Source organism: Opisthocomus hoazin, chromosome 19 (assembly GCF_030867145.1).
Source record: "Opisthocomus hoazin isolate bOpiHoa1 chromosome 19, bOpiHoa1.hap1, whole genome shotgun sequence".
NCBI lineage: Eukaryota > Metazoa > Chordata > Aves > Opisthocomiformes > Opisthocomidae > Opisthocomus > Opisthocomus hoazin.
This window is the reverse complement of record NC_134432.1, coordinates 13,199,331-13,214,144: the sequence shown is the minus strand read 5'-3', so window position 1 is coordinate 13,214,144 and position 14,814 is coordinate 13,199,331. Positions and strand designations below refer to the sequence as shown.

Genomic DNA, 14,814 nt, shown 5'->3' with positions numbered 1-14,814 from the left:
CTCTTGTAGATGAGATGTCTGCTTCCTCAGCTTTAAAAGAAATAAACAACATACCTGGTAAGTGCCAATGGAATTTTTTTCCTTTTTCCTCCTGTCTCCAGCTCCCAGGGACTGTTGGCTTCACTTTTTATCTGGGGAGTGAGCAAATGTGTGTAAAGCCGGACTGCTGTTGGCTTCTCTGCAGCTGGGGCCGTGGACTCTGCCTGGCCGCAGCGGTCTGTCACATCGGGCAGATTTTTGTTGCCTGAGGCTTTTGGTTATTTAGATTTGTCAGTACTCTAAATAGTTAAAATCAGAGGTAAACAAGAAAATTCAGAAGCTCTACTTGTACTGTTTGAAGAGGTCACTTTTTTGCAGACAGAAGAGTAATTTAAAAACTTTTTGCAATGAATCAAATGCCGGCTGCGTGCCGGCAACAGGATGCACATGAAAACCTCTTGAAAGCGCGCAAGTGGCTTTTCTCAGAAAGCGAAGTACATTTTGGTTAACCTTTCCACAAGTAAAGTATCACGCTCATTGGACAACTTCTCCCATCTAGAAGCATTAACTTGTACAAATGTTTCTATCTTAAAATGAGCTTTTAGATGTGCGAGTACTTGTTGTGATGGTTTCTTTCTGTATTATTTCAATAACGCTCTATTCTCTTTGTGTAGACGCCTATGTGCTAACAGATGTCTGCAGTTAATAGGTCTTCAGTGCCGAAGCTTGCAGAAGCTTTAGGTTATTTTCTTAAATACTGAGCTTAAGTTTACTGCGAGAGGTTTTATTGTCTCGCAGTGGTTCGTGTTATGTGATTGCAAGTTCTCCAGCACTGCTGGACAGGTGAAGTGCCATCCTGATCTCCAATGCGCAGGGCCAGCTTGGTGGCTGAGCTTGAAGATGAGCTGCACTGCCTGGTCTGCAGGAAGAGCCACGGGAGGGAAGTCTGAAACCCCCTCTCTTGGCTCTGCTCCTGCTCATAGCCCAAAGGCCATTTGATTTTGATTTCTTCTGAAGTGAAGGATGTCTCATTTGTCTTTTGCAGCTACTGTTTTGCAGAGAGCTATACTTCTGCACAACAGTAAGAGCCTAAGAACGGTATATGTAGCGTGGAGTGTGGACTTGTGGCGTGGTTTGGGTTGGCTTTGTTCCCCACCCGTTGTCTTCAACGTTATTGAGGTGTCCTTTGGCATAGCTGCAGGAGCTTTCTACTTTTCCACAGCTTTCTACTCCTGGTTGAAGTTACAGAATTATTCATTGGCCTTTGGTTAAAGAAGGTCCAGGACTGAACATTACTGGTGTTCTGGGTCTGTAGGGAGGTGGTATCATCTCTGAGGCTGATTTAGGAAGCTAATGATGCTTTATCTTAAAAACAGACAAACAAACCCTCAAAACCAACCCACCAGCCAACACCAAATCTACCAAGAGAAAACCCCCCAAACCAAAAAAAGTCTAGTGCAGTGGTGTATCACCTTCAGCAGTCTTCGTGCCTGGGGTGTTCTGAGCTTTGTTGTGCCCTGCTGAGGTTATTTTCTACAGGAATTCAGTGCTACTGCTTCGCACGCTCCTGCTCATACCGGAATAAAAGTGTGTGCTGGCAGGGGTTCTGCTGGGTGCAGAGTTTGTCTGAGATATGGCTTTATGAAGTAGTAAATTTTCTGTTGTTTAATCTAATATTCTGGAGAAAAACACTAGTGCAGGGAAAGGAGAATGTTGCTTCACCTTCCAGAAGTCCTATTAGAGATCTTGATCTTGTTACAGGCTGTTCTATGCTATTACTTGTGAGAACAGTAGTGTATGAGGATTTAAAATCTATTGCAGTTGGAAAGTACAAAGAAGGAGCAAGTGTCAATAACAACAGACAGCAACCGACTGCATTCAAGAAGCAGAGGCAATGCTTGTGCCAGCCCACTCCCTCAAAGATCAAATCTCAGCAGGGTGAGTTTAACCCTCGTTTATTTTATGATGGATTAACTAAGTCCTGTGACCTGCCTCTGTGATGTTAAATGCTGCTCGAAATACACCCCGGATTTCTTTGTGTTGCTCTTTGATGTGACTCTATCTGTCCTGCACCTTCACTCCTGTTTTCTCCTCTTTTTTCAAAGTAGAAGGTCACTGCCCCGCTCTCCGTGGAGGTGGCTGCATTTCAGGGGCGCTGGCTGCATACACATTATCTGCAATGTCAGGCTGGAAGATGCTTCAGGCTCTTGCACTTTTGAAACTTGGGCTGCTCCCAGCACAGGCCCCAGCTGAGCAGGATGAGCTGCAGGGACAGGACCATGGAGACCGAGCACTGAAACAGAACAGATGTTGATAGAGACGTTCTTGGAGTCCTCTGGCAAGGATACCAGACCTGGAAATGCCTGTGGAGGCTCAAGGTTGGATTGTGTGGGGCTCCGGGGCTGGCTCAGGGGGCAAGAGGGCTGGGTAGAGCTGGGGTGGTGACTTGAGGGCTGCTGCCTTGTCAAGAGAATTGGCCCAGAACTGAATGTGCTGGAGATGGGAGATGCCTTCTGTCTTCTAATCCTCCACTCAGTCAGCTCCTAGCTTAGTAAATCTTTGGATATGGCAAAATTAAAGCTCTTGTGTTGATGACATTCCCCATGTTCTGACTGAGTTACATCATTTCTAGTCTCTGGTTTCTTCTTCCTTCATTTATATGCTTGACTGCAAATGCTTCCTCTGATAGGGGCATGTTTATGAGCCTTGAATTAGTTGATTTTGTCCCTATGAGCTCTATACTGAAGTCCTAGGCTATGGCTGCTTAAATATACTCTAAATAATCAGCTCTTTCTGCAAAGGTGCGTCATGGCACCAGCGTTATGGGGTGCTGAAATGGGGCTGGACAGCTGAGGTCCCCCTGCAGAAGCATCCCTGGATTACCCAGCCTTCTCTTGCCACAGACTCATTTGGAAATGGCCTTTCAATGCAAGACCAGTGCTTAATAGATCACTCAGGCTTTGTGCATTGTCTACAGTTAGTATTCTAACCTAGGTTCAGCAAAGTAATTATGAGAAATAATTAACAGCTCTCAGTGATGAGGCAACCTCTCTCCCCCTCCCCTCTCCCTCGCTGTGTGGTGCACCTTGGTAGTGACTCAGAAAACACAAGAGGACATTAGGAATCAAAAAATAAGTCTTTACCTGTAATTAAGTGTGCACACAAAAAGGAAAACGTGGTGATCGAGCAGCAATTGATAGTTGCTTTACTGAAGGAGGATACACCGGAATCAAATGCTCATGGCAAAATGTCCCTTTAAGTCGTGGTTCTTTTATAACATTTAATCCAAACAAAAATAAGTCTCTACCAAAAAAAGTATTTGAACCATACACTATACGGACATGTGTGGATAAGACACTGCACTCCTCACGCACCATACGCCTAACGGCCCCTGCGTGCTCCGTAAGTGCAAGAAAACAAACCCAGCAATGGAAATACAAAATCAATGCAGCAGCTAGAGTTGTAGGCAACAGTATGTGCGTGGCCAGGCGAGGCCGATGGTGGGACGTGGGACTATGCAGCAAAGATGGACCAGAGTCCCCCTTCGCTCCCTCCCCTTCCCCTGCCTGTGGTGGTACGGGGCTCTGGAGTTGTCATGACAGGCTCTTTCAAAACAGAACACTAAGAAGAGGAAAAGTAAAAAGAACACCCCAGCCTATACCAAAGTAAATAAAGTAATAATAAAAAAAATATCCCTTGGATCGCGGCACTATTTCACCAGGGCCCTGGTGGCCCCGGGTCGCCCTGTGCGGAGCAGGGAAGGAGAGTCGCTGCATGGAGGGAAGGACGGGCCCCGTCTCCCTGCCGGGCTGTGGGACCACGGCCCCGGCACAGGCTGGTGCAGTCCCCGCGCTGCTGCTCGGCAGCCAGCTCTGCGCTGCAGCCACCCCAGCTACGGCCAGGATGGGTCCAGGGGCAGGAGTCAGCCCCTGATTTTCTGCATACCTCTCTGCTTGGAAAGTGGCCCAAAAGACGTTGTGCAAGTCCTAGCGTGAAGGAAGGCGGAGGAGACGGTGGGGAGAGCCATCCATTACCTTAGTCTCCCCAGGTCCCTCGGGTGACGTGCCTGGGCTGGGTTCCCTCCTCCGTGGCTTCAGAGGTCCACCCAGCCGCGCAGCTGGAGGGCGAGCACCCCGAAGAGGACGGTGCCGAGGCTGCCGTGCGCGCTGGGGGCACCGTCGCAGTCCTTTTTGTCGGCTTCGCACCTGGATTGCTGGCACAGGACCCCCTTGAAGCCCACGGGGCAGACACAGCGCTGGTTCTGGTAGCAGGTGCCGCCGTTCTGGCAGAGCAGGAGCTCGTCATCGCAGACGTTGGCTACGAGGTGGGAGGGAGGGAAGGATGTGGGTGTTAATCTGGGGTATGTCAAACCCCTTGACTGCAGCAGAAACTGGACACTTTTAGCTTTATTCTCTAGCTTCTATGGGTTAAATTATCTAACCCTCACAGTGCTAGAGCAGTCTCAAAGCCAGAGGAACATAGTGGGGGCTACAAACTCCAGGGGCAAAGCTATGAAGTCGTTTTGGATTTGGGAGGAATGGCTGGAGTCTCCTCACCCTACACCCTGAGCATCAGGGGGCATCTAAGCAGGCAGTGCTGAAGATCCACCCCTTGACGAGGCCCTTCTCTCACCTCCCTCTGTCCCTCCGGCTCGGGTACTCACGGAAGCAGCCCTGTCTCCAGTAGTAGTTGGGCAGGCAGTCGTCACACTTGGGCCCCGTGGCGCCTTCTTTGCATTCACAGTAGCCGGTCTCGTTGCAGCGGTCGTGCATGGAGCCGATCTGGTTGCAGTTACATTCTGGCCAAAGACAGGGCTGTTAGTGCCTGTCCTGCCCGGGGGCTTTGTGTCCGCTAATGCCCCAAGGGAGGTGTTTGGGCCTTTGGAAAAGGCTGGCTGCATTCTACGGGAGGGCTGTTAGAGACCGAGGGGCTGGGAGGGCATGGTTTCATGGTAGGGTCCAACAGTTCAGGCAGCCACAGGTGCAAAGACCACCCCTTTTTGGAGCTGAGCAGCTCCTGGTAGAGCAATGCATCTGAATCAAGTTGGAAAGATATTATTTGGGCTCCGTTTTCAGGGAAGAGAAGCCTTGGCGGGCTGCAGAGACCATAACAGCTTCTGTCCCTGGGGACCATGCAGGTGGACACACCACCCTCCAGAGAGGGGCAGAACTGATGCCCCGTGGAGCGAGGACCTGCACAAGCCATCCCACATCCCGGCGCCGCTGCCCGACTTCGCCGGCGTGCTCACCTATGCATACATTCTCGTCATCCAGCTCTGCCGAGCTGTTGCGGTAGAAGCCCAGGCGGCAGTGCTGGCAGTGCTGGCCCCTCGTGTTGTGCTTGCAGCTGACGCAGGTCACCACGTTGAGGAAGTCGATGTAGCTGCAGCGGTTGGAGTGGCCGTAGCACTCACAGTCTGCGGAGAGGAGGAGAGAGCTGGGGAGCTGGGTCAGGAGCACCCTCCCTTGCGCCGGGCGGATGAGAGGAGCCACTTGCTTTGGAGGAGGCTCCTGCTCAGGTGAAACGCGATGGCCACTGCCAGCGCAGGGCTGGGGTGGGGTGGGCAGGATGAGTGCGCACAGCGGCTGCCGTTCTGCATTGCCATGGGGGGATCAGGCTGGAAGCCATTGCTCAGAGGGCAGAGTGGGGTCAGGGGGCTCTGTCCCCTTGGGGTGAGGACAGGCAGGAGCTAGCCCCTGGCTATCCCAGGACATGGTCTCTTTAAGGAAATGTGTAATCATAGGAGCAGGTGGTGGGCTGTGGAGGGGAGCCAGGTGTTAATTAAAGAGCTGCCTTCTTAATGAGCAGAGCTCAGCCTGGTCCCTGGGTTTGGCTCTGGGGGGGCTGCAGACCCTGCAAGGGAGATGGGCTGGCGTGCAGACCCCAGTGAAGGCTCTGCTGGGGGCTGTGCTCCAGGGCCTGGCAGAGGGATGGGGCTGGCAGAGGGTGCGGCAGCGCTTGCTGCCTCCAGTGATGGGAAGGCCCTGGACAAGGCTGAAGTGGAGCTGAAGCTGCTGCTTGCCCAGGTAAAACCTCGCTGCCTCTCTGGCTTTTTCCCCTCAGAGCCCCTTCTCAGCATCCCTCTTGTTGTTGTACCTCCCAAACCAGTGATGGTGGTGATGTATGGTGACTCTTGGGTTGAATGCTTAAGATGAGTCTATGCAAGGAAATGTGGCTTGTGGGGTCCTTCAAAAGATGTGGACAAGCGTGTGAGGATTTGAACCAGGGCTGCCTGGCATAGCGCAGGGATGCCTGCAAAGGCTGCTGGTGGGATGGGAGATGCCACCTCCACTTGGCTGGGCACTGCTCCTGTCCCCAGGGCTGAACTCTCTCAGCTGTGGGCACGTGTTAGAAAGTAGCCAGCTAGGTTTAATTAGTAGCCAGCGGAACCTGATTACCTGCTTTTTGTGTTTGCTTTTTGTTGCTGTGACTTGGGATGGTGACTGCCTTGCAGTGTTAGATCCAGGGTGCTGGATCTTTCTGGAAGTTTGTAAGTACAAAGCAGGAGGAGGGGAGGTACCCTGGTTGCCTTGTGGCCCAGCTGTCCTGGGCAGGAGGTGTCCCAGCCAGCACGGGCAGGGGATAACGTGAGCAGAAACAGTGTCAGCCAGGTCTGAGCTTCCCCAGCCTTCAGAGAGGAGGAGGGAGGCTTGGAGCTGGGGTTTTGTTCCAAGCTCCTCTAGCATTAAACGTTCAAGGATGGCGGAGGGATGGGAGGGAAGGGTGTGGGCTGGCATGCACATGCGACTGGAGGAGGTGGCTTGTGTGAATGAAACAAAGAGCAGGGGAGATGGAGCAGGGCAGAGGTTTCCCCATGGTTCACAGCTGCCTCAGGAGGAACTAAGAGTCTGCTGTAATGTTGACCTTCTGTGAAAAAACTTCTGCCTGTTTGACCAATACCCAAAGAGTTTCAGCTCAAGTAGTTCTGGTTGCTGCAATTCCCAAGCGTTGTTTCACCCTAGGGGTGCATTCCTACATACAGCTAACCATGACTCGGATAGCAAACCCTCCCCATCTTCACCATGTCAGAGCCGGCTGGACCACATCACCTGGGCGAAGACAAGGAGCCCCGGAGCACTGCGCTCCCTCCTCTTACCTTTATATGTTTCAATAGGAGCCACCGGGCCAGAGTCTGGTTTGAGCCGGATGAGTTTTGAGCTCTTTGAGGATGCTTAAGAAAAATCAGAGACATGCTTTTTCTCGCCGCTTAGCACCGCTCCGCGTCCTACCCTACCGCAGCTCTGCTACGAGAACAATGCCAAGCCGAGCCAAGAACACCGCTCTGGCAGCGCCGGCATCTATTTCTGCACCAGACAGCTGGTAGCTGCTAAATTTCTCCTCTTCTTCTCCCCTCCTCAACGTTTGATGCATGAAAGACTCAATGCACCACGCTATTGCAATGTGCAGACCTGGGGGCTGAGCAGCTACTTGCACGTTCAGTGGTGTGAATCAGGTCATTCAGGATAAAGATCTACAAGTCTAAACAGCTTACAAACATCTACTGGCCATGGCCTCATTGGAGGCCATGCCTACTGGCACCCAAAAAGTGGCTAGGAGGACAAACGCTATGGAGGTGGTATCTGTCAGGGCTTGCTACAGGGTCCTGCAGAACTCCAGCCTGGCTCGTCCCCAGCAGCACGTACCTGGCTTCTTCCCGTGCCTCTTGCCTGCAGAGTGTGCTGTGTGCCCTGCTTTGCTCTTCGGAGCCGCTACATGAGATGATAAAACATATGTGAGTGCAGTGGTGGGGAGAGGGCTCCCAGGGCCCACCGCAGCGTGGCTGGGCTGGGATAACACCCTGGGGTAAGGGGCTGCCCTGTCTGGGATGGTGCTTCCTTGGGGCCGTGCCACCAGCCAGAGCCCCGTCCAGCGCCCAGTGACCAGAGCACTGAGGGTAAAGGCCATCACTGCCAAATTGAGCTGATGGGGTTTGGTGCTCGGGGGGTTTGGTGCTTTGGTAAGCCCAGTAAGGGGCAAGGTTGAGCAGTGCTGAACCCCACAGGGTGTTTAGGAACAGGTGACACTGTTTTTTTGTGGCGTGCCAGCCCTTGCATTGTGCTGCAGTGCTCAGAGATGTGCTGGGTGGGCATTGCCAGCTCCATCCCACAGTGACAGCAAAGGCAGGAGGTGGCCGTGCTCCCTGCCCCCAGGGCTCAGCCATGGTCAGAGCCAGCCCACTTCTGCCTCTGATGCCATCTGTGAGAGTGCTGTGGCGTGAGGGCCTCCTCAGGTCTCCATGGCTTCCCCTGGTCCCATGGTGGTCCAGCACCATGTCCAGTCCCTCATTCACCAACTTAGACTCTCCAGCCTCCACGGCCATGACAGGCCACCATGGTGCCCAGGCCCTGTTCTGCCACCACAGCCTCCTCCTTTCCCTGGCATGATGGCTGAGCAGGGAACATGGTGGCCTTCCCTCATGGGTGCTCAGCAGCAGCTTGGCACAGTATGGGGGCTCTGGGACCTGTTGTCCCTGCCATGAGGGGAGTGGGGCAGCCCAGAGTGGAAGGAACAACTCCATGGGTCCCCAGGGTGCCCAAAGCCTCACATCTCTGCAGTGGGTGCTGTAGGTGGCCCTGGGGGCCATATCCCTGTGGAGAAGCTCCCATGGTTGTGCCCATTTCTGATGAGGAGAGGGCCATGGCTGTGAGGAGGCGCTGCAGAGGGTTGGGAGCAGGGTGATCTGCTATGGAGGCTTGGCCCAGTTGGGCCAGTGCAATTGATCAGCCCAATTAATCTCACCCATTAATCTTGGCTGGGGGAAGGTGCATGCCCCTCGCCACATGGCAAGAAACCCCTTCCCAAAGCAGCAGAGGTGCCCGCGGATTCTCCTGGACCCCAGGGAGACCCCTACAGCCATCCCAGCCCCAAACACACCTCCAAAAAGATCTCCATGGGGATGGATGAGCAGAACTGAGCTGGGGTGGACCCTCTGGGTAGGAGAGCAGATTGTATGATGGTGGGTCATGCTGAGGACACATGGGTTGTCCTGGCCTCCGGGCACAGGCAGAGAGAGCCCTGTTCTTGGGGATGGGCATGGCCTTACCTTGAATGTTCTTGGGAGGCTCTGGTGGCTTCGGCTTGGGTCCAAGCGCTGGTGTGCTTGGTGGGCGCTGAACAGCTTATGGTGGCATCAGTTAGAGAGAATGTCAGATTTACTACAGATTCCCCTCTTTTTTGTTTAAAAAGATGGCAAAGGGACACTGGAAGCTCTAGGCAGGTATCTAGGGTTGGTTAGTGGAGTCATATCTGGTCGAGGATGTGTTGAAGCAGGAATGAGAGACAGTGTCTCCTGGAAATTAGATTCTTTATGTGCGAAGAGAGACAGAAAAAATACTCCTAAGGGGAGGGTGTGGGAGCTGCTGGATGGGCGAGTGTTGGCATGTGGTCATTACATTGGCCAAGCGTGGAGAGGGCTGAATGTGCAGACCACTGGCAAGACTCAGAAGCCCCTATTGTTTGGCAAAGACTGTCAGCATCGCCTGGCATTGATGCCCATGGTGTAGGCCAACCCCTCGTACGGTGTCGAATACAGTTTTGTCTCTCTGAGGCCAGACAGAGGTCTAAAAGCACAATGATTCCCAAGAGCTTCAATTCCAGCACTTCTGCCACCCCAGTTGAGTACTTCCAAACATTGGGTTGTGTCCTGGGCCCAGCTTCAGCAGCTGTTACCTTCTGCACTGGAAGGGATGCTAACGTCTACAGCTGGAGCGAGCTACAGGCATCTCGGATGGGAAACGGGAGCTGAGCACCTACGGGCAGCTGCCGAAGCGTGTGTGCTGGTGGGAACCCCGAGGAGCAGAAACTTCAGCCTCAACAGCCAGCGTGAAGCTTCTCAAGGCTCCCGCCAGGAGCAGCCCACCTTAGGCAGCCACACAGGAGACCTGAAGCAAGGAAATACAGAAGAAGGCATCTATGCTACAAACGACACAGGCCTATCTATTTACAAAGTTATTCTGCTTTACAAACAGGCTCCGGTCTCGGGAGACGACGGGATTTCCATGATCCTCTCCGCTCACCCCAGCAGCAAGCTGCGAACAATCTCTCCTAACACCATCCTCATCTTTCATGCATATGACTAAACCCCGAGGCTCCATCCAGCCTCCCCGCGTTCCCAGCCGCGTTTCGGGCGCAGACAAACCCGGAGCTTTTTCCCAGGCGGGAGGAGGAGAGAGACGCATGGAAAGCAGAGATGCAGAACTAGAAACTAAAGCGTCTGCGGGTGTCGGGAGCTGGTAGTCGCTGGCAGGACCCAGCTCAGCCGCGCGTCTCCTACCTTCTGCTCCTGGGCCACCCTTGGCCGGGGGAGAGCCCACCTGCAGCGGGGCAGCCGCCGACAAGCCGGTGTAGTCTTGCAGCGATCGAAGGGGAAAAGCTGCGTTACTGGGTGTGCTGGGGGGAGCTGGCAGCCAGCGAGGAGCTCTGCGGCTCTCCCACGGAGGGCCGGAGCTTTGGAGGACAAAACCAAGCCGGACCCTGTGCCGTGCAGGTTTTCACGCCCGCTCAATGGAAGCATTGCTGCCGGCACCGGGCAGCTGGTGCGTCCTCGGGCGCTGCGGGGCTGGGCAGCCCTTGCGCAGGGCAGGAGGGCAGCGGGGTGCTGAGCTGCCCGTTCTCAGCCTGGCTGAGCGCTTGGCGTTTCGCCCGTGTCTTTGCATAAGGACCTCAGTGACCGGTCTGCACCCCTCTGCTTCGAAATGACGGAACTGAGAAGCAGCGCAGTGCCTTGGGGCGGAGGGACGAAGTCCTGGTTCCTAACCCAAACTTCCAGGCCCTCCTTCAGGCTCTGCTCTTCCCTCACAAACACCAATTAAAGAATTTGCAAGACACTGCAGAGAAATTAAACCAGCAAGGAATTTATAGATCACTTGTTTGATTTCCCTGCAAACCCTCCCCCCGACTGGTTCCATACCCCTCCCCGTCTCCTCAGTATTGGTAACAATCTTCAGGTTTGCTAGAAAACAAACCAAGGAATAAAATTTTAAAAGCCATATTATTAATTTCAGGCTCCAGTTGGGTAACATAAGGAGGAGGAGGGAAAAAAAAAACACCCTCAATCCTTGCCAAGTTTCAAAGGACAAACCCGAGTAGGAGAGAAATGTGATTTCCCAGCCTCGTCAAAGGGATGATAAACAATGCAGAATAAAAAAGAAAAAAAAAAAATTTTTTTTTTTTTTAATGACAAGCTCTAAGAGAAGGTGATAGACATTGTCCTTTTCAGCTGGAAAGTGGAAACCAATTGATATTAATACAGTGTTAAAGAGAATATGAAAAAAGCCCTGTGCAAATTGGCAAGGGTTTAATTAGAGTCACAATAAAAATCAGCCCTGAAGGCATTTTGCTTTTTAGTCATTCACATACACCTCCACTCAATTGCATTTACAGAGCCAGGAAAATTATTAATGCTCATTATCCTGAGAGCCTTTCCCTTGTAGCTCTGGGACATTAATGGACGATTTACGTTTTCAGGAGGGGGAGAGACGTGTTTCACCCCCAGACCCAGTTCTTACAACTGGGAAACACTGGGCAGCACTTATTTTAGGGGCTTGTATCAGTGCCCACTGGTCTTGGTGGGTTGCTGGGGAAGCAGAATAAATTGAATGAAGAAGTCGCACTTCATAGCAAAACCCATTGGGGGAAACAGTGCTGGAGTGGTGGGGAAGGACCTTCTCAAAACATAAGTCCTTCTCAAAACATAAACATGGGGTCCCATTTCTGTAGGACCTACATGAAGTTGGGCTTTTGGTGCTCTCTTTCTGCTGGAGCTCTTAACCATCAAGCAGGGCTCAGGTGGGTTATTTTTTTTCCCAGAGGTGAACTGGTGCTGCTGAAACTGCTACAAACCTGGGGGAGGTGGAAATGGAAGAAAAAAAAAAAAAGAAAAAAAAAGCTTTTTTGCTTATTTTCAATGTGGGAAAAATGTAACAAATGGCAAGGAAGAATCTGACAGGCTTGAAGGAAGGTTTCAAAATAACAGAACTGCAGAAGGCAAATGTGAATAGCACTTAATTCATCCTCCTTAGGGGAACTCTATGATTTCCCTTCCTTCTACCCACTTTGGCAGCCTCGACTGCCTTCGGACCACAGATCATGCCCGTAAACTCGTTCTTCTCCCCCTCTGCCCACACGACAGGCGACCGGGCACAAAAGCATCCTACGAACATGCCCACAGCTCCACCTTGACCACGAAAACACCACGAGCAGCCAAAGGAAGCAGATGTCTAGCAGATCCATGCAACCCAGAGACAACTCCAATCTAATCTACTCCTCTAGCCTACGTGCTACGTAGCTTGTGCCTTGCTGCTACCCACTAGTGTGCGGAGGCATGAAGGAGAGGGGAAAAACACATCGGTCTGGCTTTAAATACCTGTTTTTTTCTGAGTATCTCTCATGGGCACAGAAGCAGCGAGCTCAGAGGCTGGTCTGATGATGCTTGCTTATGGTAGGAAGCAGAAATTCAGAGGGTAAAAGACAGGGTGCAAATTAGAGGGTGAAACAGCAGGGCCCTAACAGGGCTTTTTTTCTTTTTTTTAAATGGCTGGTGGGCTGACCTGGCTTTAAAGCAAGGAGGGATTCGTTTAATGCTTCTGAAATTCAGAAGGGAGGTAATGGCAGAGTATCTCACTTTGGGGCTCCAAGTTATTGCATCTGCTGCAAATGGGTGTCTTACCAGGAGCTCGAAGGGTCATCTCTTTAAAGAGGGGTTTCCCCTGAGGTCCAAGTGAGTTGGATTCACAGCCCCTTGGGGATGTCATGGTATTTAAAGATATACTTTATGTTTTGCAGGACCAGAGGGGGACGAACGTCTCTATTCAAGAGCAGATCAGAATTAGGCTGTGCCTTGATTCCCTATTGCTGGTCTAAGGGAGACAGTGGACCTTTGGCATCAAACCCACCATGCTGCCCAGGTAAGAGAGCAGGTCCCTGAGCTGCTGGGTGGCCCTGGCTACCTTCTTCTTTGGAGCAGCCCCTCCAGGGACTGTCTCTATCCCCAGGCATGCCATTTTGGGGTGAGACCTGGCTCTGCAGAAACATGGGTGAGGGGTCTAGATGGGGACGAGGAGCTCAGAGCTCAGCCCTGCCCCTATCAAGCCAGAGGAGTGATGGCTGGACTGTAGTATATTTATTTATTTTGTCCCTTGCCATCAGTTAATGAAAGTATTTTCTCTGCCCAGGAAGCAGATTTTGGAGAGGGAATAAACCCTGAGGTGCATGATGTCTCCCAGGTCAGTTTGGCAGGAGAGATTACCCCCACGACCCCCCAACCCCACACGGATGCCTGCCTGCCTGCCCCAGGTGTATGAGACAAGCAAGGCAGAGCAAATCATCCACAAGACAGACACTAAACACACCATCCACACATACACAGCACTTGCAAAACATAGACCTAAAAATGTTGCTACAGGTGAGCATGGATAAAAATCGAACGACCCCAAGCGCGTGGTGCAGATGTAGACGTGGTCCCCTGTCACTGCTGGGGCCATGGCGGTGGGGTGAGCCCTGGGCAGGGGTGGTGGCTAAACCCCCTCCTCCACATGTAAAGCATGGACCTGGGTGGGGAGCACTTCTCAACAGACCAGAGACTTGCGCTCTTTTGCCCAGGGTCACTCCAACTCCATGCAAGCTGGAGCTAAAGCCTCGGCTTCCTGATTAACTACTCAAGCAGGGTACTTCCATGAATATATCTATATTTGCATAAACATGCAATCAAGTTTCCTCATCCCTTTGACTGGCTTCTGGCAGCTCCCCCAGACAGACTGTTACTAACATACTGTGGGTGTAAAATGTCCTCCTGGGAAATATCAGGCCCAGAAAGCATGGCAAGAGGAGGAATGCGTGTCTAATTCCCCCATGAGAAGCTTAAAAAAAAATGTCCTGCTGTTAAGTCTTATCTGCTCATTTCCAAAAGACAAGTGAAAACACTGTCTCCTTGTTCACGGGGGGAGGGAAGGAGGAAACCCCAGAAAAAGGACAAAAGTTTTCTTCCACGGGGTGATTTTAGAAATTAGGAAAGGGTGTTTCTGGCGTGTGTGTGAGCTCCAGCCCCGCACGCTCCCTGGCTGCTTATACAGCGGCTGCCTGGGGAATGTTAGAGTGCGGCTCTGTCCTAGGAAACTGCCCTCGGAGACGCAGGCAGCATGCGTTACATCCCGGAGCCTGGCCGCAGGGACTTGGTGCAGGATTGGGAGAGCCAGCAAGGACAGAGCCAGTCTCTCCCTTGACCTGACGTCCCATCCCTGGCACGGCTTAGCGAAGCCTCCGGGCTGCTCTGAGTCTTCCGACTCACGGGGAAACGTCCCCGTCCGAGCGAGCGGCTGGTGGGGCAGAGCAGCAGCCAGCCTTCCCCGTCGTGCTCTGGGAGCAGCACCCAGCAGGTACGGTGGGGGCAACTCTCCTGCCTGCTCTGGTATCAGAGGCTGGGGATAGAGCAGGACGGGGTACAAGCCTCTTCTCCTTCCAGCCAGGCAAGAGTGGGTACGTGGTTTAATTGTACGATGGGACAGTAAAGTCTTGCTTTCCTGCCCTGCCTTGTGCTGGGAGCTGTAAGAGAGCATCTCTTGCAGCTGTGCCAGCCCTGTGCAGGGCAACACTGCAAAGTAGCTCTAGGAGGGATGGATTCTGAAAACGTTTTCTTCTTAAAAAAACAAAATTGAGAGAAAAAAGGGAAAAGCTTTGTTTCCTCCGCATCCAGTCCTGGCTTCACTTCTTGCTGCCCCGATGACAACAGAGTGAGATCAGCCGGTGAGGGGGGATGTCAACCCACAACGTGGCTGTCTCTTGGCTTTGAGGTGGACCTGTTGCGGCTGGCTCTCTGCTTATAGGGACCACAATGCTCGC

At 52.5% G+C, this 14,814-nt stretch overlaps 1 protein-coding gene across 1 annotated transcript in view; it reads right to left on the bottom strand.

The window, feature by feature from the left end:
• Positions 1-3,128: 3,128 nt before the first annotated feature.
• NTNG2 (netrin G2) overlaps positions 3,129-14,814 on the bottom strand; it is a 51,346-nt gene continuing 39,660 nt past the window's right edge. The window contains exons 6-8 of the mRNA XM_075439721.1: positions 5,228-5,395; positions 4,643-4,777; positions 3,129-4,296 (exon numbers count right to left, since the gene is read on the bottom strand). Coding sequence (XP_075295836.1) covers positions 4,073-4,296; positions 4,643-4,777; positions 5,228-5,395 — 527 coding nt within the window. The 3' untranslated portion in view covers positions 3,129-4,072. The remainder of the gene's footprint in view (positions 4,297-4,642; positions 4,778-5,227; positions 5,396-14,814) is intronic.